This window comes from Pagrus pagrus (assembly GCF_965226575.1).
Source record: "Pagrus pagrus genome assembly, chromosome: 22".
NCBI lineage: Eukaryota > Metazoa > Chordata > Actinopteri > Spariformes > Sparidae > Pagrus > Pagrus pagrus.
In genome coordinates this window covers 23255324-23278811 of record NC_140204.1, presented here as the reverse complement: position 1 = coordinate 23278811, position 23488 = coordinate 23255324, and the positions used below count along the sequence as shown (strand labels likewise).

The 23488-nt window shown below is 42.7% G+C and overlaps 1 protein-coding gene across 2 annotated transcripts in view; it reads right to left on the bottom strand.

Moving 5' to 3' along the window:
* alox12 (arachidonate 12-lipoxygenase) overlaps window positions 1-23221 on the bottom strand; it is a 46701-nt gene extending 23480 nt beyond the window's left edge. The window contains exons 1-2 of one of the 2 annotated variants that reach the window (XM_084344660.1): window positions 22979-23221; window positions 600-746 (exon numbers count right to left, since the gene is read on the bottom strand). In XM_084344660.1, coding sequence (XP_084200786.1) covers window positions 600-746 — 147 coding nt within the window. In that variant the 5' untranslated portion in view covers window positions 22979-23221. The remainder of the gene's footprint in view (window positions 1-599; window positions 747-22978) is intronic. The other variant, XM_084344659.1, reaches the window with a different exon arrangement.
* Between the last annotated feature and the right edge of the window lie 267 nt (window positions 23222-23488).

Below are 23488 nucleotides of genomic sequence, written 5' to 3'. Positions count from 1 at the left end.
CAGCCCTGTGATGAACTGGCGACTCTAGTGTGTACCCCACCACTCGCCCAATGCCAGCTGAGATTGGCTCCAGTTTGCGTTTGGAGTTACAGATGCTTTGCATCATTGTATATTTTACCAAACTTCTGTCAGAGATTTAAGTGACTAGACACCAGCAGTGGCTTCAGGGCACAAGGACCTCAGGACCAAGACTGAGACAACTTAGAACGAGATGCAGATTTTTCCCAGTTTCCTATTTAATTTTTCTTTAATCTCTTTTTACAGTTTAGAAATAACTTTTATTTGGTTTTAAACCTTTTTCTTTAAATCGATGTAAAATAAATATAATTATTCATTTTCCTTTACATTTTGCCTCAAAAAATCCTGATTGAACCACCCTTTGGTGTGGCCCTGACATTAGGGTGTCAAATAATGCTAGAATGACCAAATCAGATCCAGTGCAAAAAGGCTTTGCATTTCATGATAACATACGTCTTCAGATTGGATATACAACTGAACAAATAGCAGATGCTTCACTGGTAAACATTAGGATGAAATCTGTGTGTGTCAGATTATGTAGTTTGAACCCCAGTTTAAATCACCATTACACACACACTTACTGCTCCTCTACAGAAGTCCAGTCCAGGGTTGTCCAGAAGGGTGCGTTCACTCTCTCCTTTCTCCCCCACCAGGGTCACAAAAATGTAGTTGTTGGTGCCTGAATACTCTGATGTCCCAGTTGCTACTGTTACAGTGTAGTCTTCCATCTAAGTATAAGAACACATACACACAGCATGCTTATAATCAAGGGTTCAGTGGACAACATTTGGGTACTTTAAGGCAATGACAGATGCTCGTGGACTGCAGCTGGACTGCAGTCAAATATGCATACAAAGTCAGTTTATACTCTTCTTATGAGACTTATGGGGAGCTACTGTAAAACAAATACCGTTTGTTAGATACAAGCAGCATAACAGGGTCTTTCATACCTCCACAAAATCTGGCTGTAAAGTTTTTACATATTTAATCCACTTAGTCCAAAATGTAATGAACACTTCTTTCTGAAGTCGAAGGGAGAAAGTTTCTGTTCCATGACATAAATGTTATTCACCATATACATCCATTCTTGCATTGTGGGCAGTTCAGGAAGTAACCAGCGCCTGGTTATAGCTGCAGGCTGATACCAAAATACCATACATATATTTATCAGTGCACCTTGTCAGAAGGTCAACATTTCCTAGGAATAATACAGTAAATTCCAAGGGCAGGTCAGTGTTTAGTATGTTTTTCAGAAACTCTACCAAAAAGGGTTTTATCACTGAACAGTCCCAAAATATATGCCAGTGATTGGCGAACACAAGTTTGAAACATGAATAGATGCTCTTTGTCAAGATCTGTAGTGTGATATAGTCACCCCTTTTTATGCTCACTCTAATATGCTAACAATTAATGACGGGCATATCCTGTGGTTGATAATAGCAGTAGAGCCTTTATGCTGACAGGTGGCCAGAATGATAACAGACAGGTAATACCGTCATGTTGTGGGTTGTTTTTTTTGTTTTTCTTGCCCCAGAAGTGGAAACTCCTTTTAGCAGCACGTGCTCCTACAGTACTATCCAGTGGGTAGCTTATCTTATCATGTTATCTTCATGCTTACCTTGCTTTCTGAATATGAAGAAAGTTCTAGTTGTTTTCCCATCAGTAGAAGATGGGAATGTTCATACCAGCAAAGTTCACCTCGTTCAGGGGCCAAATAATACTGTATTGCACTCTATTAGTTATAATGGGTCATCTATCTCTTTATCTGGATCATTCTTTATTAGTTATCTGATCAAACAGCCATTTAATGAGTAACACAAGAGTCATAACACTGAATGTCAAAGGAATTAACCATGCCGTTAAGAGATGCAAAATACTTTCCATGCTCTAAAAAGATAAGTTACAAGTGGCACTGTTACAGGAGACCTTACAGACTCTGAACATTTAAAATTAAAGCGTGATTGGGTAAGCCAAATTTATTATTCTTCTTTCAACTCAAAAAGTAGAGGGGTAGCAATACTTATCCACAAACATCTTGCTTTTACACTTGATAAAGTTATCTATGATACAGAAGGAAGATTTGTTATAATCACTGAGTTCTTATATGGAGAACAAATTCTAATAGCAAGTGTTTATGCGCCCAATAGTTTTGACAGCTCATTTTATCCTAAGTTACTGGCTAATATTTCCTCAGCCTACCCGCCTTATGTGTTGCTTAGAGGGGATTTTAACTGCAGTCTGGCTCCTGAAATAGACTACAGTCCAAGACCCAACCTCTCTCAAAAATGGCAAAGGCGACACTGGACCTTTGCTCAGACCTTGGCCTATTTTACATATGGAGAATCACTAATCCGCGAGAGAAGGATTTTACATTTTTTTCACGTCACCATCACTCTTTTTCGAGAATTGTTTATACTTTTGTTTCAAGATCAGTCCTCGACAGGGCCGGAGACTGCTCCATCAACACCTGTATTCTGTCAGATCATTCATCAGTATCTATAGAACTCCTGCTACCTTACTATAACCCTTTATCTAGACATTGGCGCTTAAACCGATCTCTTCTTAGTGATCCTGCATTTTTGACATATTTAGTAAATCAATGGGAACTTTTTATCTCCACAAATGATTCACCAGAGGTTTCTGCTTCTACCTTACGGGAAACAGGCAAGGCCTTTCTCAGGGGGTCCATAATTTCTTACACAGCTGCAAAAAGAAAGAGTACATTGGCAAAGCAGTTAGAGCTTGAACGAGATATTGTTACTTTAGAAAGAGATTTTAAGGCATCTTTCTCCATCTCTGTGTTGAAGAGGTTAGAAGCAGCCAGGTCTGCTTTGGATCAATTACTAACTCAAAAAGCAGAATCACAAATATTTTATTTTTATATAATATTTTATTTTATTTTTTTAACCCTCCTCCTATTTCGAATCCGGTAACAAACCCAGCCAGCTACTTGCTCGACTGGCTCAGGGCAAGGCAGGGTCCCATTCAATACCCTCGCTTAGAGATGAGAAGAGTGAACAACATTTTGAAACCAAAATTATTAGTAAAATAATGAAAGAGTTTTATCAAGAATTATACTCATATGAGTGTCAAAATACATCAATTCTAAGAAAAAGCTTTTTTGACAGAATTGATCTCCCTACTTTGTCTGCAGAAAACAGAGAAGATCTGTGTAGGTCAATCACAGCCCAGGAAGTCCTAGAGAGACCATTAAATCCCTACAGAGTGGGAAGGCTCCAGGCCCTGATGGGTTCGGGCCTGAATTTCATAAAAAGATGGCCAAGTTCATGGTGGGCCCTTTAACTAACCTGTTTATGGAATCATGTGAAGGGGGCATGCTTCCACCAACTTTAACTCTCCCCCATATCTCTCTGATTATAAAGAAAGATAAGCCTCCTGATATTTGTACATCCTACAGGCCCAAAATTTTACAATCAACCCCAAGTAAGCTACTTGGGGTTGATTGTAAAATTTTATCCAAGCTTCTGGCTTGGAGGTTGGAGGAGGTTTTGCCCATTTTGGTCAGACCAGATGGGATTTGTCAAGGGTAGATGCTCCAACTCCAATGTCCAACAGCTTTTAAATGTTATACAATTTTAACAAAAAACAAAAAAACAAAGTTCTTGCTGTTTCATTGGATGCTGAAAAGGCGTTTGATTGGGTGGAGTATCTATTTGATATTCTGAACAGGCTTGGTTTAGGTCCCGGTTTTGTTGGGTGGGTTCAAGTTCTGTACAGGTCTCCGGCTGCGGGGGGCCTCGGTAAATGGTTCGGTGTCGAATGTTTTCCCTTTGAGTAGAGGTACACGTCAGGGCTGTCTCCTCTCCCCTTTGTTATTTGCATTTGCGCTCGAGCCACACAAATTAGGAGACATTGAACATAGAATCTCACTCTATGCTGATGATGTATTATGGTTTATTACTAACCCAGAACACTCTCTCTCTATTTTACTATCACACATCAACCAATTTGGCCTTATTTCAGGTTATAAAATTAACTATAACAAATCAGAAACCTTGCCATTGGGTGACTCTGGGGATTGGGTTGCAGCTGCCAATTTCCCTTTCAGGTGGTCACCGCAGGTTTAACTTATCTGGGCATGAGAGTTTCAGCAGACATTAAAGAGCAATATAAACTCAATTTTAAAGCAACTTTGATATCAGTCAGAAATGATCTTCATAGGTGGTTTGATCTCGTAATTTGGCAAGAGAGTTAGTTTTTCATGCTCTGATGGGGTGAGGTGTGTCCCTTGCAAAAGTAGGATTTGTGCATTTTCTTTTTTAATTTTGGATATAATTTTGTTTCTCTTTGCCGGGTTTAGAATCCCCTTTACATTGTAAGAGATAACTTTGAGGACTTGCTTGTTCATAGTCTTGTAAAATTTTCCAAAACAAGATGTCTCCCAAACATTCCTGGTAACATAAAAACTGCACAGTGGTAATCTCTCTCCCAGAGAACAATTATAAAACAACACCAAACAAAGAACAGTGTTTAACAAAGCTTAATGGAGAATAATTAGAAAAATTGGTTCCAATGGAGAGGCTCGGTTCATCCCCATAAGGGAGTGTCCCACATTAGGTCAGTTGTGGGGCCCTTAAAGGAATAGTTCAATCTAGAATGAACTTCAGTCATTATCGACTGACCCACATGCTGATGAGAAGTCCGGTGTAGTTTCTTATTCCTCAAAGTGCAGCTGGAGACCCGCGGGGGTACCCTCCTGTAGCAAAAATCCATATAACGGACGTAAATGGCGTCCGAGACGAAAAGGTCCATAAAACTACACAAAAACTTTGTAATATTTCTCCATACTGCTTGTCCGCTGCAATCCAAGTGTCCTGAAGTGGCGACATCCAGAGTTTACTCAAAACAACGTCATTTAGTACATTTTTCTAGCCGAAACAGTCACTATGCTACATCTGCCTGGAGGCACGCTCCGCGTTCACACAAGTCTCCCTCACAGCTGATTGCACTATGGAAGCCGCGCCAGACAGGATCAACGAGTCTCACGATAGATACACACCGGTATTTACTTCCTGCTGTGAGTGTCAAAGTTTCAAATCAGTAGTGCAGGCAGGTCCCTCTTATGTTTGTGTGTTGCTTGGTCGCTCACAGCAGGATGTAAATACCAGTGTGTATCTATTGCGACTCGCATGCACGCGGGAGCGTGCCTCCAGGCGAATATAATATAGTGACTGTTTAGGCTAGAAAAATTTACTAAATGACGTTGTTTCGAGTAAACTCTGGATGTCACCACTTCAGGACACTCGGATTGTAGCGGACGAGCAGTATGGAGGAATATTACAAAGTTTTTGTGTAGTTTTATGGACCTTTTCATCTCGGACGCCATTTACGCCCATTATATGGATTTTTGCTACAGGAGGGTACCCCCGCGGGTCTCCAGCTGCACTTTGAGGAATAAGAAACTACACCGGACTTCTCATCAGCATGAGGGTGAGTCGATAATGACTGAATTTCGTTCTAGAGTGAACTATTCCTTTAAGTGTGTGCATGTTAGCCAGTGTCCAAACCAAAGTCCAAACAAAATAAACCATGGATAACTCACTAATTAGTGAGCCCCAACTTCTTTCACTATGAAGAAAATTTGGAATAGGAATGAAACATACCTATATGTTAAACAAGCTCACAGTCTTTTGGATGAGAAGCAGGATTAAATATATGATTCAAACCAAGCAAAATGTATCTACATTAGCCAGACAATTTTGAACTCTCAGTCTTCTGCCCAGGGCGATCGCCTTCTGAATTCTACTTCTTTATATTGAGAACGGTGGTCTCTCTTAGATTTTGTGTAGTCTCATGCCACACCAGGCACCTGATCTACGCCCTTGTCACGCCACTTCCGCGCCACCTGCCAAGCAGAAAGGAGCTGGATCTCTTGGTCCGGAGCGGTGGAGGATCACACCACCTCAACTGGAAACCCTTGATCAACCATGTCCCTCATAGGATACGGTGTCTGACACTTGATTTGTTTTTCTCTCAGCACTTTTTTGGCTTCGGTGTATTCGCTGCATTTCTTTAGCACCTTGAGAGGAAAATCATGGCCCACATAGAAGCGAGTGTTTTTTTTTTTTAAGAAGATTTTTGAAGATTTGTTTTTTCTGCCATGCACTCCAGAGAATCTCTTCTTTTATCCAGTAGCTTCCAAACTTGACTATGATAGACCGTGGTTTTGCTTGTGGGTCATTGTGCCTCTGTGACAGGGCACAATGAGCTCGATCAGTTCCGAGCTCTCTGTCAGCAGGAACGTCGAGTGTGTTTTTCAACAGTTTATCCACGAAAACCAACCATATCGCTGCCGTCTTTACCTTCGGGTATTCCATGAATCCTTAAGTTATCCCTATGCGCACAACCCTCTTAGTCTATCAGCTTAGCTTCAAGGTTAGCTTGGTGCTGTATAAGCTTATTTATTAGCATTGATGCTGCTTGAATCACGTTCACTGTTTCATCGATTCTCCCCTCTGCCTCGTCCAATCTGTCATTTGTCAGTTTGTGTTTAATGTCAGAGAGAGAGAAGTGTCTCTTCTGAACTCCTGAAGTGCTTTTAAAATACTTTGCGAGCAGGCTCCGGGTCCATCGTCGCCATGTGCGTACAGATCCAGAGAACCACTAAGGCTGTCTTGTCTCATTTCAGGAGTATTTTCGATTGTGTTCATCGTTGTCCTTCTTCTGGTGGTAACCCCTTTCTCCATATTTAAATAGTGTCCACCAATTTCTAAGAAATATGATTTTTTGGGGGTTACTTTGACAAAATCGTTGGGAGCTCTGAAGTTAGGCTGTCATCTTCTGGAACTGGAACTCTCCTCAACCACATTTTAAAACCTGTTTTGTGTTCTGTTGTACACTTCAGCCTGTCTTACAAGGGGACAGAGGTGTTTACCCAGGGCAAGAGTTTCAGACATAGAGGGTAACCTTAGGATACTGGTATCACGCAGCAAGAAACGGAGAACCAGGCCTTCATCCAATTGGAGCAAGCGCCATTTTGTTTATTTAGTAATACACAGTTGTTTAAAGCAGGTTTGACACCAGGTTTGTAGCACTCGGCAGGTCGCAGGTGATTAGAGAGACTGCTAGGTTAACAGTTTGTGTAGATTTGGAGTCCATTAGCTTAGTTAGAATGTCTAGCCAGGGGATGATTTATAAGTTATCTTTCCCTAAACATGTCAGTCACAATAATCAAACTATCATCTTCACCTCTGATACTGAAATGTATTCTATTCTATTCTTTTCTATTCTATCAGTTTTTCCATATTTAACATCCCCATAGTCAAGAACAGATAAAATGTTGATTCTACAATTCTTTTTCTATGGTGAATAGGGAAGCAATTCTTATTACTGTACAGAAAACCAAGTGTGATGTTTGAAGCTGAGGTTATCAGCTAGCCAGATACCAAGATATTTATACTGAGGCACACTCTCTATGCAAGTACCATTTGCAATGAGTGTGAAGAGATTCATAGAATAGATTTGGTGAAAAGCATCCATTTGGTTTTGGTTGAATTTAGTACTATTTTCTGGTTGTGCAGTTTGAGTTGGGGTAAATCAAATGAAAATTGGAGAAAAATAGAGAAATTTAATGGCTGATTGTACAGAAGTTTGTTACAATATAATACTGTGTCATCTGTGTAAAGATGAAATTTGAGGAACACCTTTACTTATAGTTAAAATATCAGAGTAAACATCACATTCTTACACACTGTTATGTATTAGTGGGGTAGTTTTCAAACCATTGATAACTGACAGAATCAATGCCAGTACAGGAGAGTTTTCTGAAAAGTAACAAATGGTCAACAGTGTTGAATGCTTTTGAAAAAGTCTATAAACATTGCAGCACAAGACATTGTGCTATCTAGGGCAAGTGCAATGTAATTTAAAACCAGGGATGTTGAATAAATGATGCTGTGTTTTGGCAAAAAGCCAGACTGATAGAGGGTGAGTAAGGAAAATAAAGAGAGATAGGACCTGACCTAATTATTTACTAAAGATTGTAAAATCTTAGCCAAGCAACACAATTTAGAAACGAGACGATAATTATTTATATCAGTTTTGTTGCCATCTTTATTCAAGGGAAGGACATATGCTGTTTTCCTTGCAGTGCCACTCCTTCGAGTGAGGACAGTTAAGTTAAAAATATGAGATATTGCTTGCATTCAGCAATAAGTGGAACTGACTTAAAAAGACCATCCAAATTATCAGCACCAGTTGAGTTTTAGTATCAGTTGTGAGAAAGTCACCACTAACTTCCCTAAAACTAGAAGGTAACAAACAGAACCTTGATGGAGAAATACTACCCTTCAGTTCAGCTTGTGGTTGGAGATTTCAGATAAACTCGAAAGCAGACAGGGAGACAGGCCTTACCACTCAGTATTGACCATTCTCTTTAAGTTGTCTTTACCTGAGCTCAACCCCTCCCGTCTAACACAGGGTTTGCCAATTCAGTTATGTATGGGTTCACATGGCTTCAATTTTTTTTTTAAACAAACAACCAAACCACCACAACTACAAAAAATAATGTTTAGTTTAGATGATACGACTCTTTAGGAAGAAACGCCTTTCAAGCTATTGCATGAGCTATTACATTGTCCAGCATGTCATAAGAGTCAAACTCTTCTTCAGAAGAATAATAGTTGAGCTGTCACACATTCTGTGAGGGCACTGATGTGCTGATGTGAATGTTATTTCCTGGTGATAATTTGAATATTATTTCCAGAGAAACCAAATGTGTGAACCACACTGATGCAAATGAGATGATGAAACAACAGATAAGTGTAGACATACCTGTAACAGGATGTGACTAAGACCTGCTGTTTGCAGCATGAGACATGATTTGCCTTAATGTCATTTCCACCTGTTTACAATACTGTAGCACTTAAAGCAACTTTTGTCATGACATAACTTACAAGTTGTAGGTATATGGTGTGGTTAAATATAGGCTACAGACTACTCAGAGTGCTTTACAAGACATGTCACATTCTACTATTCACACATATAGTACATTCATACATTGATGCACATTGATACATTTCCATGCATGGTTCATACCTGCTCATCGGGAGCAATAGAGCGCTTCTATCCAGTGCCCCACAATATTTCTGTGCTCGCCTATTTAGAAAAACACACACACCATTGGAATAGCCATCAGGAGCAATTTGGGGTTCAGTAAGGACCTTTGACATGCAGACTGGAGAAGCTGGGTGATTGATCTACCAAGACCGCCCCAAGCCCAACAATCTATATTGATGTGAATTTGTTTGTGAATGTAATTACAATCCAAAGTGCATGGATAAATTGACCAAATCAATCAACTCTGAGCGTTGGAAAAAAAAATGTGGTGCCCTCAATCAAGATTAATTTATGGGTTTAAGACTTCTGATATGGGCCTCTGACCTTCAGATTAAAAGGAGTGTTTGGATAATATTAATATAATGTCATTTTTACTTATACCCAGTAAGTGGAAGTACAAATTATTCAGCGGTGTCACAAAATAGGAATACTACAACACGTGTCCCCTCCTGTATGCTGCCGATTGCATAAAAGTGAGCCAAGTAGATTAGCTATATCAATTCGACACTATTCAGGTTTATTTTGAGATAGAAACTGTTTTAATTTGGTAAAATGTAAAATGCCACAATTTAGAATGGCCTTTCATTGTGACTTGCCCAAGGCACACCTGAGCAATGGCCATGCTGCTACTAACAGATTTGAGTGAATTTGTTCTGAAAATCTGATAGAAATTAGTTGTTTTTTGTGCACAGAAAACGTCTTAGATCTTTTACTTCAGCTCATTAAAAAAATTGGAGCAAAAACAATAGTGTGTTTATTTTTGTGTAGAAACCTAGATTAAATGGTTTGGGATAATTTGCAAAACCTTATTTGATGCCAGCAACACGTTTCAAACATGTTGGAACAAAGAAAGGGAAAGTTGCATAATGGGACATTGGAACATTCCACAGCTAAAACATGTTTATAGTAGCATGATTGAGTATGACGGGGGCATCCTTGAAAGGCTCAGTCGTTTACAAGCAAGGATGGGCTGAGGTTCGCCACTTTGTGTGTAAAGGATAGAACTACATTGGCTCTGGAACACTTTGTCAAACTGTTGTTGGTTAACACAGTTTGTTTGCAAATGATTATATCTCGTTTTTATTTGTTTTACATAGCCTATCAACTTTTATTGGAATCAAGGTTGTATTTATAAGCCTCCAGAACAGGTCTTCATGATGGTGGAGAGGAGAACCACTGACCCTGTGTCCTGTATGATGCATCTGCATCTGTCATGTTTGTCTACGCTCACTGACAAAAACGATTTTCTTTCAGTCTATTAAGTACAGTATACAGTGTGTAATGGCGCACGGGTCGACTAAGCCCCAGGAAAATCCTTTATTTTCGCAATCAGGTAAACTTCCAGGCTGCTTATAATATGACCATATTGATGCAGGATCTATTGAAAACCAAAAAGTGTCATGCTCTTTTCGAAAAAGTTGACTTGAGCAGAAAAAAATAAGAGAAAACACAAAAAAACACTGAGGAAAACAGTGCCAACTTGAACGCGATAACTCAAAAAGTTGCCACTACGATCGAGGAGAAGTTTAAGTACTTTCCAGAAACTTTGGAGAAACTGAGTGCCTTGAACATCTTTCCAAATGAATAGATGAAGCAGACACACATTTCCAATGCTGAGGATCTGGCAATTGAAATACAAGGCAGTCTCAGTGAATGGCAAGAAAAGTTAACAGCTGTGGAAAAGAACACCGCTAAATGCAAAACTGATTGACATGGATGGACGCGGATGCAGGAATAGTCACAGATTTCATGGATTAGGTGAGAAGACGGAAGGTAAGGATCCAGTGTGCTTCTTTGAATCATGGCTTATTTCATTCCTGGGAATGGAAACCAAATGAGGCATAATTAAAATTGGCTGTGCACATTGCCGGTTCGGAAGACAAAGAAATGAGACACTTCGGGTGGTTATTATCAAGCTTCACAACTATACCGACAATGCCAAAGTTTTGGCCAAAGGCGAATAATTGATTACTTCCTGACTTCTAGGGCAATATTGGATTGGAACAGAGAATTGTACAACTGGCCCTAGCACAATAAGTGACCATTCACCTATATTTATTACAATTTCCCCTCCATACAGAGACCCCACAAAGGGGCATTGGGGACTGAATCCAACTCTGTTCAGTAATGATGTCTTCTGCATCTATCTTAAAGAGCAATTAGATATTTATATTCAAGCCAATGATAGAGATGATGCTGACCCATCTATGGTATGGGAAGCTGCCAAAGCATACATGAGAGGTAATATTATATAATTTATGGCCAGAGAATGAAATCACAACCCAGCTGAAGCTTGAAAGTGAATTAAAAACTTCGGAGACACAGTTTAAAGCAAAGCTGACCAAGGCTCTATGTAGACAAGTCGAAGCTACACAGTCAACTCCTTAAGAAAAAAACTGAGAAAGCATTATTCTTTGCAAAACAGGATATTTGAGGCAGGAAATAAACCAGGGAAATTACTGGCACAGCTTGTTAAGACAAGAGGAAACACAAACTTAATATCACAACTTAGGAATGATGAAGGAGAACTGCATCACAAAAATGAAGACTTGTCTGATATCATGCACAGTTATTACAAGAAATTATATACAAGTGAATGCCATAAAGATATGTAAAAAGCAAACACATTTTTCAACAAACTTAAATTACCATACGTTAGTCGGGAATATAGAGATAGTCTATGCAAACCCTCATTGGAAACAGAGGTTCTAGAGACTATTAATTCTTTATAAGGTGGGAAAGCAGCAGAGCCGGATGGATATGGCCCAGATGTTTTGGGCAACAATATCTGGTCTTTTGACTAGAATGTATATTGACTCTTTCCAAAAGCAAAGGCTTCCTCAAACTTTAACTATGGCAAATAATGTTTTGATACATGGAAAGGGCAAATCAATTGCCCCCCGGGGACAAATAAAGTTTTTTGAATTTGAATTTGAATTTGAAAGTAGCGCTTTCAATGGGGTTCAATGACTCCTACACCGACCTGACCCAAGCCCCAGCGGCGGAGGCTTTTGGGGTTAACCCCCCATTTTTTTTTGTCAAACCCTCTGTCTTGTGAACTTGTGGCCAAGGTAAAAATGAACCCAAAAAAAACCTGGTTCATTCCTGTCAGCCTCATTAATGTTGACCATAAAATCCTTTCAAAAATTCTTGCAAAACAAATTGAAAAAAATGATCCCTGAACTTGTCAAGTCAGATCAAACAGGCTTTATCAGGCAAAGAATGTCTAGTCACAATATGAGGCATCTAATATACATCATACATCAAGCTAAAATTACCTTATCAAAAAATCTGGTTATCTCTCTCGATGCTGTAAAAGCATTCAACCAAATTTAATTGAATTACTTATTTACAGTGCTTAACAAGTTTGGGTTTATTAAATGGATACAACTGCTGTACTCTGCACCAAGGGCAAGGTTTATTGTAAATGTAATACATTCACATGATTTTCTCTTCTTGCAGAAGCTATAAGAGCTAATGATGATATTTAAGGTATATACATGAACAAAAATACTCACAATATTCCATTGTATGCAGATGACATATTCATTTTTGTATCAAGCCCAGTAATCTCTCCACCTGCTATCCTGGAGGGACACAACATTTTAGTTGCTTTTCAGGCTTATAAGATAAACCCGGAAAAATCTGTAATGATGCCTCTTGGCTCATACGGAGATATTGTCTTAAAAGAAATTCCTTTCACGCTATCTCTCAATGGTATCTGGGCATAAATGTCTCTCCCAGTGTATGTGAATTGTATAAATTAAATATGAACCCTCTTTTAAAAGCAGTGATAGCAGACTTGGAACACTGGGCTAATCTTTCCATTTCTTGGATGGGTAGGATTAGCCTAATTAAAATGAACATATTACCACATATTGTTTATATAATACAGATGATACCACTTTATATAGATAAGAAAATAGGGCAAGAAATTGATAGAATTTTAGCGAGATACATATGGAGAGGGAAGAAAGTGAGATTGAGACTCACTGTACTGCTTTTGCCTAAAAACTCTGCGTGACTTGCACTACGAAACATTTTATTTTATAACTGGACAAATATGCCAGAATTGTTGCACAGTGGCTTCATGTGTACTTGGAAAAAACTGACAGTTGTGATAGCTGGTGCTGTACTCCCCTTACTTTGCTGAGTCTTCTCACAAAGGATTTCACGAAAGGACCTGTAGCTATTACCCAAACCCTATAATAACTTGTACTATACGTTCCTGGCAGGATATGATGAAACATTGTGGTAAATATAACAAGGCGTCACTCCTTATTTCTAGAGTAGGAAATGCTGAATTTATACCAGGTATAGAGGGCACCATGTTTAATCAGTAGCCCTTTTCACACAGAGACTCTACATTATCGCCACAGCGAAGGCTTGCCATTTCTCCGCCTTTGTTTGTTCACACTGAACCAAGCTGTTGTTTGGTCCTGTAACGTTGCTTTGTGGGACATTTCTCTTTCATTTGATGAGTGAAGGATCTGTTTAGCTGTCAGACTGTGAACACCATCAGACCAACACACTCCTGGTCTGCGCCTCTGGCTTTTCCATTCACACAGACGCTGTCTCTCCTCTGCTGGGGATCAGAGCCACAGCAAAACTGTCCCCCCTCTCCGCATATGTAACTTTCACACAGAGAGCGATTGCGGAGAATCGGCGCATGATCACCGCACTGAAAGGGCAGTGTGAATGGGACTGGGGTACCATAAAGGGATTAAGATTACCAATGATCTAATGCAAGGAAATAGTTTAATGTCATTTCATCAAATTCAGTCAGATAATGGAATATCTTCATCTCACTTTTTTGTCTTTCTTCAAAGTCGTAGTTTTATAATGACCAAAATTCCAGATTTAAGCAATATGCCATCTTTACATAAGATGGAGGAATTCCTGTTAAAGAAAAGGAAGAGTAACCACTTTCTTTCTGAGTGTTATAACTGACTGGGCTTGTTATCAGCTTGTGTTCATTTTTAATTGTTTTTAGTTTTGTTGCTTGTTTGTTTGTTTTTTGTTTTTGTTTTTCTTCCTTCCTTCTTCCATTACATTACTTACATTTACAAGTAGAACTCCTCACTTTCATCCTAAATGCTGGATACATTTTCTGAAAACCTTGACCTCAAAGTTTCTTCATATTAACCTGTTGGGGGTACTGGGCAAAAAAGTTGCCTTGGGGCCCCTATTGACTCCCGTCCTCCTCGCATTCTTTGTGCATTGTGTATGTACCTTGTAGCCTCCAAGTCTGCTTTTAAGTACAGTTAAAACAGCAGCATATTATTCATCATATTTTTTATTTTGGAATATACACTGTGAACAAACTAAAACAATCAAGATCTTCAAACTATATTTTTAGAAAAGGCCCCTCTATGAGACAGGGTACGTCACTGGTTAACAATAATTGGCCTTAATTGATATTCTACTTAAACAATGCAATTTCCATATATAATATACCTTTCGCTGAATACCGGTGGAAAGATAAAGCAAGGCTCCAGCGTGCAACTGTTTTGGTCAAAAATGATGTGATTCATATGCTATGACCGTCGCAGTCAATGTATCGGAATCCAACTGAACACCTATGGAGGATTTTTGAATGAGGTGACAGTGCTTTCCACCACCAACATCAAAACACTTAACACATCCAACGCAACCATATTGAAAATCTGAATTAGGGTTACAACACAGACGTGGTTCAGTGCTGGTTATATCATAATGAGGAAGTTGAGATGATTATCTCATGGCTTGCCACGTTGCCATTTATATATTAAAAGCTTAACTTACTACGCTACAGGGGAGAATTCTTCACACATCTCAGAAACTCCAAACTTTAACTCTCTCCTTAAATTAGAACAGGCTCTCAACCGCCTATTTCTGACTCTCATCCATTTCCCTGATCAACTCTCAGCCCCTGGATAGGGAATCAGCCACAACATTATTCTTGCCCGCAATATGCTTCACCTCAAGGTTATATGGTTGTAGAACCAGACTCCAGCGAAACACCCTCGCATTGGCACTTCGGAATTTAGCCAAGAAAACCAAAGGATTGTGGTCAGAGTAGACCACAACCTTCTCACTGCTGGCCACATAGACTTCAAAATGCTTCACCGCTAGAACCAGAGCCAGGGCCTCCTTCTCGATGGTAGAATAAGCTTGCTGATGTTTGTCCAGCTTCTTAGAGAAATAAGCCACTGGTCTCTCACAACCATCCTCCCCTGCTTGAAGCAAAACTGCTCCGACCCCCACATCACAAGCATCAACTGTGAGAAGAAACGGCAGATGGAAATCTGGAGCTCTGAGTACTGGAGGACTGGGTAACATAGCCTTGACATGCGCGAGCGCCTCCTCACATCTCTCTGACCAGACCCACTTCACACTTTTCCTCAAGAGATTCGTTAATGGGGCCGTAACTGTTGCAAAATTGGGCACAAAACGGCGATAGAATCCACACATTCCCAAGAGTCGCATTAGCTGCGTTCGGGTGCGTGGGACAGGGAAATCCACAATCGCTTGGACTTTCGCCACCCTTGGCAGCACAGCTCCACAACCCACTTGATGTCCCAGGTAAGTCACCCTACCCTTGCCAAACTCACACTTGGCCAGCCTGCTTGAGAGCTTCAAATAGCTCCCCTACCTGTCCAATGTGTTCTTCCCAGGTTTCACCAAAGGTCACCACATCATCAATGTAGGTCACTGTATTCCTCAACCCCTGGGTAACAGAATTCATTAAGCGCTGAAATGTAGCTGGTGCATTTTTCATGTCGAAGGGCATGACCTTAAACCTGTACAGACCATTGTGAGTAACAAAAGCTGAAATCTCACTCGCACGTTCGGTCAATGGCACCTGGAAATAGCCCTTCAAGAGATCCACCTTGGTTACATATTTAGCCTGACCAACTTGATCAATACAATCCTCAAGACGAGGAATAGGAAAAGCGTCAGCTTTGGTCACATTATTGGGCTTTCGGTAATCCACACAAAACCTGTCTGCCTTCCCCTCCTGGGTTGCCAACACCACTGGTGAGCTCCAGGCACTGTCAGTTGGCTCAATGACCCCAATCTGCAGCATATAGTCTACCTCCTCCTGGACTTTGTTCTTCTTATTAGGAGGGTAACGATACGGATGCTGTTTTATCGGGACAGCATCGCCAACATCAACATCGTGCACTGCTCTCTTGGTTTTCCCAGGAACATCACTACACAACATGGGGTAAGAGTCAACCACATGAATCACATCCTGCCTCTGAGCTTCTGTCAAATGATGCAAGTTTCCCTCCAGCTCAGCTCGAGCCTGGGTGTTGAAAAACCTGGTGCTCACGATGCCAGGAGGAGAAGAGGAAATCTCTGGGTGACCAGAACTCCCCTCTTCCTCCTCAACCAACTCCGGCACTGCGCAGCAAACTGCTACTTCCCGACCCTCATGTCTTCAATGCATTGACATGGCACAATCTGGTTTTAGACCTCCTGTCAGGAGTGCTTAAGATGTAATTCACGTCCCCAACCTTCCTCAACACTCTGTATGAACCAGCAAAACCAGGTCCCAGCTGATCACGCGGTCCCTGGACCAACATTAACACAAGGTCACCTGGATCAAAAGTTCGCCTCACTGCCTTCTTATCATACCTGGCCTTCATGCGAGCTTTTGCCCCAACCAAGTTCTTCCCTGCGGCCTCACAGGCGGACTGCAGTCTGGCTCTAAAAGAAGACACATAGTGTAAGACATCTCCTGGCGATGTTGGTTCCATCACCTGTTCCTTAAACAGGTGCAACGGGCCCCTCACTTCATGTCCAAAGATGAGTTCAAAAGGACTGAAACCTAAAGACTCAGTGGGAGCATCACGAACAGCAAATAGCAAGAACGGAATGGCCTCATCCCATTCCTTAGGCTACGCTTCAACAAATGTTCTTATCATGCTCTTTAGTGTGCTATGAAACCGTTCTATAGCTCCTTGTGACTGCGAGTGGTAAGCCGATGAATACTTAGGTACTATTTTCAACTCAGCCATAACTTGCTGATACAGTTTGGACGTGAAATTAGACCCTCTATCTGACTGGATGGTACGTGGCAGGCCTGCCCATGAGAAGAACTTAACCAGCTGATCTACTATTGTTTTCGCCTTAATGCTTCTTAGGGGGATAGCTTCTGGATACCTTGTAGCCATATCCAAGATGGTGAGTAGATATTCATTTCCCCGTTTCGATTTAGGCAAAGGCCCAACACAGTCAATCATGATGTGAGTAAAAGGCTCATGCTCCACGGGCAATGGTTGTAATGGTGCAACAGGCAGAGCCCTACCAGGTTTTCCCACCACCTGACATGCATGACATGAGCGACAAAACCGTTGCACATCCTTTCTGATGCTGGGCCAATAAAAGTGTCGACTTATTCGTTCCAAAGTCTTTCTCGTGCCCAAATATCCACCGAGAGACAAATCATGGGCCAGTTGCATCACCTCCTGACGGTAACTCCGGGGCAATACCACCTGGTCATACACCGTCCACTCCTCATTGGCCGCCCATTCTGCAGGCCGCCATTTCCTAAAGAGAATCCCGTCTCTCACAAAATAGCCTGTAGGCACTTCCCTGGCCTCCCTAACGCAGGTTGCTATCTTTATAGCATAGCCCAGCGATGGATCCTTCATCTGCTCTTCCACAAGTGACTAACGGTTAAGGGGTAGTGACTCAGGTCCCATTGGAGCAGCTATCACAGTGGCTTCAGCTTCTCCAACCTGGTCTTGATTAGTCCCCGCAGTCTTAACCAGAACCCCTACGTTCTTCTTGGGTTCCCCTTCTCCCTTCGACACATCAGCCATCGGCCTCTCTCGCCCCTCTGTATCTCTCTCAGGAGGATCTTCCACCTGAGGGAAAACTGTGTCTACCAGGTCGATGGAAAAATTCTCTTGTCTCTCCAGCTCTGCAGACTCACAGACCTCAACTTGATTCTGTGCTTTCCTTTTTGTCTGGGCACGGGTGACTACACATGCAGTGAAGACCTCTGGATACTCTTCCTCCAAGTGTCTAAGCTTAGGTGAGTCTGAAGGCTGCTCAGATGCGAAGGTGTCGGGCACGACCTTCTTGCCAGCCACATCATTTCCCAGAACAAGGTCAATTACATTAAAGGGGAGGGTTTGCACCTCTGCCACATTAACATAACCAGACACCAACTCTGACCTTAAGTAGATGTGGTGAAGAGGCACTGTCTCGTAACCACCACCTACCCCTTGCACCACAGCAAACTGCCCAGTGAAGGTGGAACTCGGCAGTTCCACCACACCTTTCCGTAGCAGGGTCTGTTTCGCACCAGTGTCCCTGAGTATGGTGACTGGCAAGCGTAGGCTTTCTGCTGAATCAGAAACTGCTCCTTTTGAGATGAAACCCTCATAACCATTGAGGTCATCTCCAGCCTCCCTTCCGACCGACACTAGCCCAACTGGCTTAGCTGGACCTCGCCTGTCGTAATAGTTTGGACACTGACTTTTCTTATGTCCCAATTTATGACACACGTGGCAACGAAACTCCGTTATGGGGGTGGGGTTGCGACCTGAAGGTGGAACTGAACTCCCTGGCCGAGGCTGACGTGATGGAAAGGGAGGATTCCTCTCTGCCACTGGAGGGCGCCATCCCCCACGATCACCTAGCCTTCTCTGTTGGTATTCTCCTCCATGCTTCTTGTCATGGGGTCGTCTCCTCCCAATCATCCCACCATCCGGTCCATCGTTCGGTCAGCCCGCTCTCCGTGACCCGCTCAGCGTCAATACGGTAGGTACAGTTCAATTGTTAACAATGATACACGTGGACAAAAACTTTAAACCAATTTCATGGGTAGAAGGGAAGAACTTCGGTCTTCTCCGCCGCAGCAAACACATCATCTCCTCAGGTCTCACACACCTGCTCCAAAAACCCCCCGTTAATTCCTCCGGGCCACCCCTTTTCAAACCACACACCGGCTCTCGAGGTAAGCCCACCCCCCTAGCCTGACAGCCATTCAGGACAGCCACCCGGAATACAGTGTGTGCCGTGACAGCCTCTTTGTCTATGTGTATTTGGACGATATCCTCATTTATTCCCCAGACATTGAAACTCACCAAGATCATGTAGCCCGAGTGCTGAAAAGGTTGTTGGAGAACGACCTCTACGTTAAAGCCGAAAAGAGTGAATTTCATGCCGACATTGTCTCCTTCCTGGGCTTCATTGTAGCCCCTGGAAGAGTTCAGATGGACCCGGCTAAAGTTAGCGCTGTGGCCGAGTGGCCCACACCTGATAGCTGCAAGAAGGTTCAGCAGTTCTTAGGATTTGCTAACTTTTACAGGCCGTTTATCAGAAACTTCAGCGCAATAGCTTGCCCTCTCCATGCTCTTACCTCTTCCCGTGTGCAGTTCCACTGGTCTCCCGAGGCGGAAAAGGCGTTCCAGGACCTCAAACGGCGATTCACGTCAGCTCCCATACTCACGATGCCAGACCCTCAGCGTCAGTTTGTGGTGGAGGTGGATGCGTCCAATGAAGGCGTCGGAGCGGTCCTCTCTCAACGTTCAGAACAGGATAACAAGATGCATCCCTGTGCCTTTTTGTCACGACCGCTGTCCAGAGCAGAGCGAAACTACAACGTCGGTAACAGAGAGCTTTTGGCTGTCAAGACGGCGTTGGAGGAGTGGAGACACTGGTTAGAGGGGGCCAACCAACCATTCATTGTCTAGACAGACCACAAAAATCTGGAGTACATTCACAAAGCCAAAAGATTGAATTCTCGCCAGGCCAGGTGGGCGCTTTTCTTTAACCGATTCTCATTTGCTCTTTCTTACTGGCCGGGGTCCCGAAACATCAAGCCTGACACCCTGTCTCGACTGTTCGACCCCGAGCCTGTTGCCAAGGAACCAGAACCCATCCTTCCACTGAACTGTGTGGTTGGAGCTATGGTTTGGCAGATAGAAGATGAGGTTAAGCAGGCAAACGGTGGAGCTCCATCACCTAGTGGGTGCCCTGATAACCGCTTGTTTGTCCCAGTCGAACTGCGCCCACAGGTGATCCACTGGGCTCACACCTCGCTGCTTACATGTCATCCAGGAGTTCGGAGAACCATGTTTGCCATCTCTCGGCGATTCTGGTGGACAGCCATGGAGCCGGAGGTCCGGGAGTACGTAGAGGCATGTTCGGTCTGTGCACGAAACAAGACGGCTTCCGGGTCCCGCATGGGCCTTCTGCAACCGCTCCCCATCCCCTCCAGACCGTGGTCCGACATCTCCATAGACTTCGTCACGGGGCTCCCGGTCTCTCAGGATAACACGGCAGTCCTCACAGTGGTGGACAGGTTCTCCAAAATGGTCAGGTGCATAGCCCTGCCTAAATTGCCGTCCGCCAAGGAAACGGCGGAGATCATGATGACCCATGTATTCAAGGTTCATGGATTCCCTAGAGACATCGTCTCTGACCGGGGGCCCCAGTTCGTCTCCCGGTTCTGGAGGGAGTTTTGCCGCCTTATAGGAGCAAAGGCCAGCCTGACCTCAGGATATCACCCGGAAGCCAAAGGCCAGACCAAACGCTTAAACCAGCAGTTGGAAACCGGCCTCCGGTGCCTCGTCTCCCAGAATCCCTCTACATGGAGCAAACACCTGGTCTGGGTCGAGTATGCACACAATTCACTACCAACATCTGCCACAGGTTTCACTCCATTTAAATGTGCTTATGGTTATAAGCCTCCCATCTTTGCAGACAATGAACCAGATGTATCGGTCCCCTCTGCCCACGCCATGGTTCGACGATGCCGACGCATCTGGACAGCCGCTCGTCAGGTGCTAATCTAGCAAGGGGATCGCGTCAAGAAGACTGCGGACCGCAAGAGACGACCTGCGCCCGCCTATCAGCCAGGCCAGAGAGTCTGGCTCTCTGCCAAGGATCTACACCTTAAGGTTCCCTCCAGAAAGCTGGCACCAAGGTTTGTGGGTCCTTACTCAATTGACAAGATCATCGGTCCTGCCGCAGTACGGCTTTGTCTGCCCCGGTCCCTCCAAGTACACCCGACCTTCCATGTAAGTCAGGTGAAACCAGCCAAAGAGAGCTCCATGGTTCCAGCCGCCACACCTCCCCCGCCACCTGAAGTGATTGATGGCGGTCCAGTGTATAAGGTCAAACAGCTACTGGCGGTACGTAACCAGGGCCAGGGCAGACAATATCTTGTTGACTGGGAGGATTATGTACCTGAGGAGAGACAGTGGGTTCCATCACGACACATTATAGACCCTACTCTCATAAAGGATTTCCACAGGGACCATCCTGATCAGCCTGGGCCGTCAGGAGTCGGCCCTAGAAGGGGGGGTACTGTCACACCGCGGTGAGGAGTGTCTTGTCTTGGGTTTTTTGTCTCGTGAACTTCCTGTTTTATTTTGAAAAGTAACTCTCCTCTCGTTTCAGGTCACTTGCCCTTCCTCATGTGCCACCTGTCTGACGTCTCCCCTGATTCCTAATTGTTTCCACCTGTGCTCCCTCACCTGATGTGTCTTATAGTCTGCGTCTCCCTTTGTTCTGTGCCAGAGTGTCTTGTGTTCGTCCAGCACCCCAGCCCTAATCCACAGCCCTGTTCATAGCCACGCTTCAAGTTTGTATTTCTTGCTTCCTCTTTAATGATTGATTTTTTGTTTGTAATTGTTTTTTCTGGGATTCAAGTTAAAGTTCATAGCCATTTGTTTGCCTCCGGTGAGTGCCTCCTTTTGTTTCATTAAGTGTTTTCATAGTCAGTTGTGAGTGTAGTTCTGTTTATAGCCTTTTCCTCCGGTTGGAGTGATTTTCTGTTCATAGTTTTTTATAGCCATTTGCGCCAGAGTAGTTTAGTTGTCAGCCTTTTTCTTTGCCTCTGCAGGAGTGATTTTCTGTTTTATTATCCTTTTTTCTTTGAGGTCATTTTGCCTCGATTCTGTTTCTGTTCCGTTTGTTGTTACTTAGCCTACAGAGTAGATATCCTGTCTCATAGCCAATTTGTTTAATCACTTTATTAAAGTTCAAGTGAAGAAAACCAATTCTTGAATAAAGCCTGCTCCAATTGCTCTTAATCTGCTTCTGAGTCCTCCTTCCCTGTCCAGGCCTGACAAAAGAAGGCTGTTCACTTTCCAAACCAATATGAATATTGATGTTAAAACTATTAGTTGTTAGCAATGAGTGTTAGTAGGTTGCTGAGTAGAAACAGAAGACTTAAATTAACTTAAATTTAACAGTTAAATGTATTTATCTTAACATCACTCAATGGGACACACACACACACACACACACACACACACACACACACACACACACACGCACCAACAACAAGTCTGTGTAGTGTATTCAGATGTCTACAAGATGTGTAAAAAAACAGTACCAAGACTGTGTAATAGCCTTGTTTTTCTCCTTTTGAACAGTGAAACCTGTGTGTTTCTATATAGCAGTGACAGCAAAAGACTGCAACAGACTGTGGTGAGATCAAACAGATCCACTGAGCAGATTCCAACACTATGGAATTTCAGAGTCCGGTGTCTCTGCACACCCTGCTCAGTAGTCAGGAAAACTGAGTCTGTCTAGTAACATTGTTGACTTCTTGCAATGCAACCATGCGTATCTGCACCATAGCAATATGATGAATAGCTTTACACACTTGACAAGAAAGCAGGTGACTTGAATATTAGGATTTCAAAAACATTTTTGAATAAAGTTAAAGTACGTGTTTTTTTTAAGAAAAACATGAACTATTATGAGTTTAAAGGCATATTTGAAAGTATGGAAATACTCAAATTTGAATACTGGAACAAAATGTTACCCACCTTGGCTGAATGTTACTTAATTTTACCTGTTGATGCAGCATATGCATGTTAGAGCTAATTCAAAGTAATTAAAGTCAGCTAAGGAACAACAAAAATACCTCTTACTTTAGTCCAGAAGTGTGTTCACAGTTCAGTATCAGTTTCCTCCTCTTCTTTTCCTGAATATTTCCCCCAGCTCTGTTTGTCTTCTGTCGCTTCCCTTTTTTTTCTCCTCCCCTCTCTGTGCCGTGTTTTAAAAGTCCTAACAGCCTGTAAGGTCAACAGTCACCTGGTCAGACTGGCATTTCAAAATGCAAAAAACCTTCCTCTTTTTCTCTGATGACAGTTTCTAACAGTCTCTACCTCAGTGTTACAACAGAGCTCTACTGACTTTCTCCCTCCCACTCACTCAATCATTCCTTTGTGCAGTGTAACCTGTAGAGCGAGGGGGGTGGGGGTGGGTGGGTCAATATCTGGGCTGAGCAGCAAGCCAGCAACAGCTGCAAAACAGTCAAGAATCATCAAGACACAATTTAAAGAAGTAGGCGGTAGTAAGGCCACACTATAGCACCACATGCACCATAGATATTTGAAAACATGATATTTGCTTCAAAGACACGTTAGCTTTA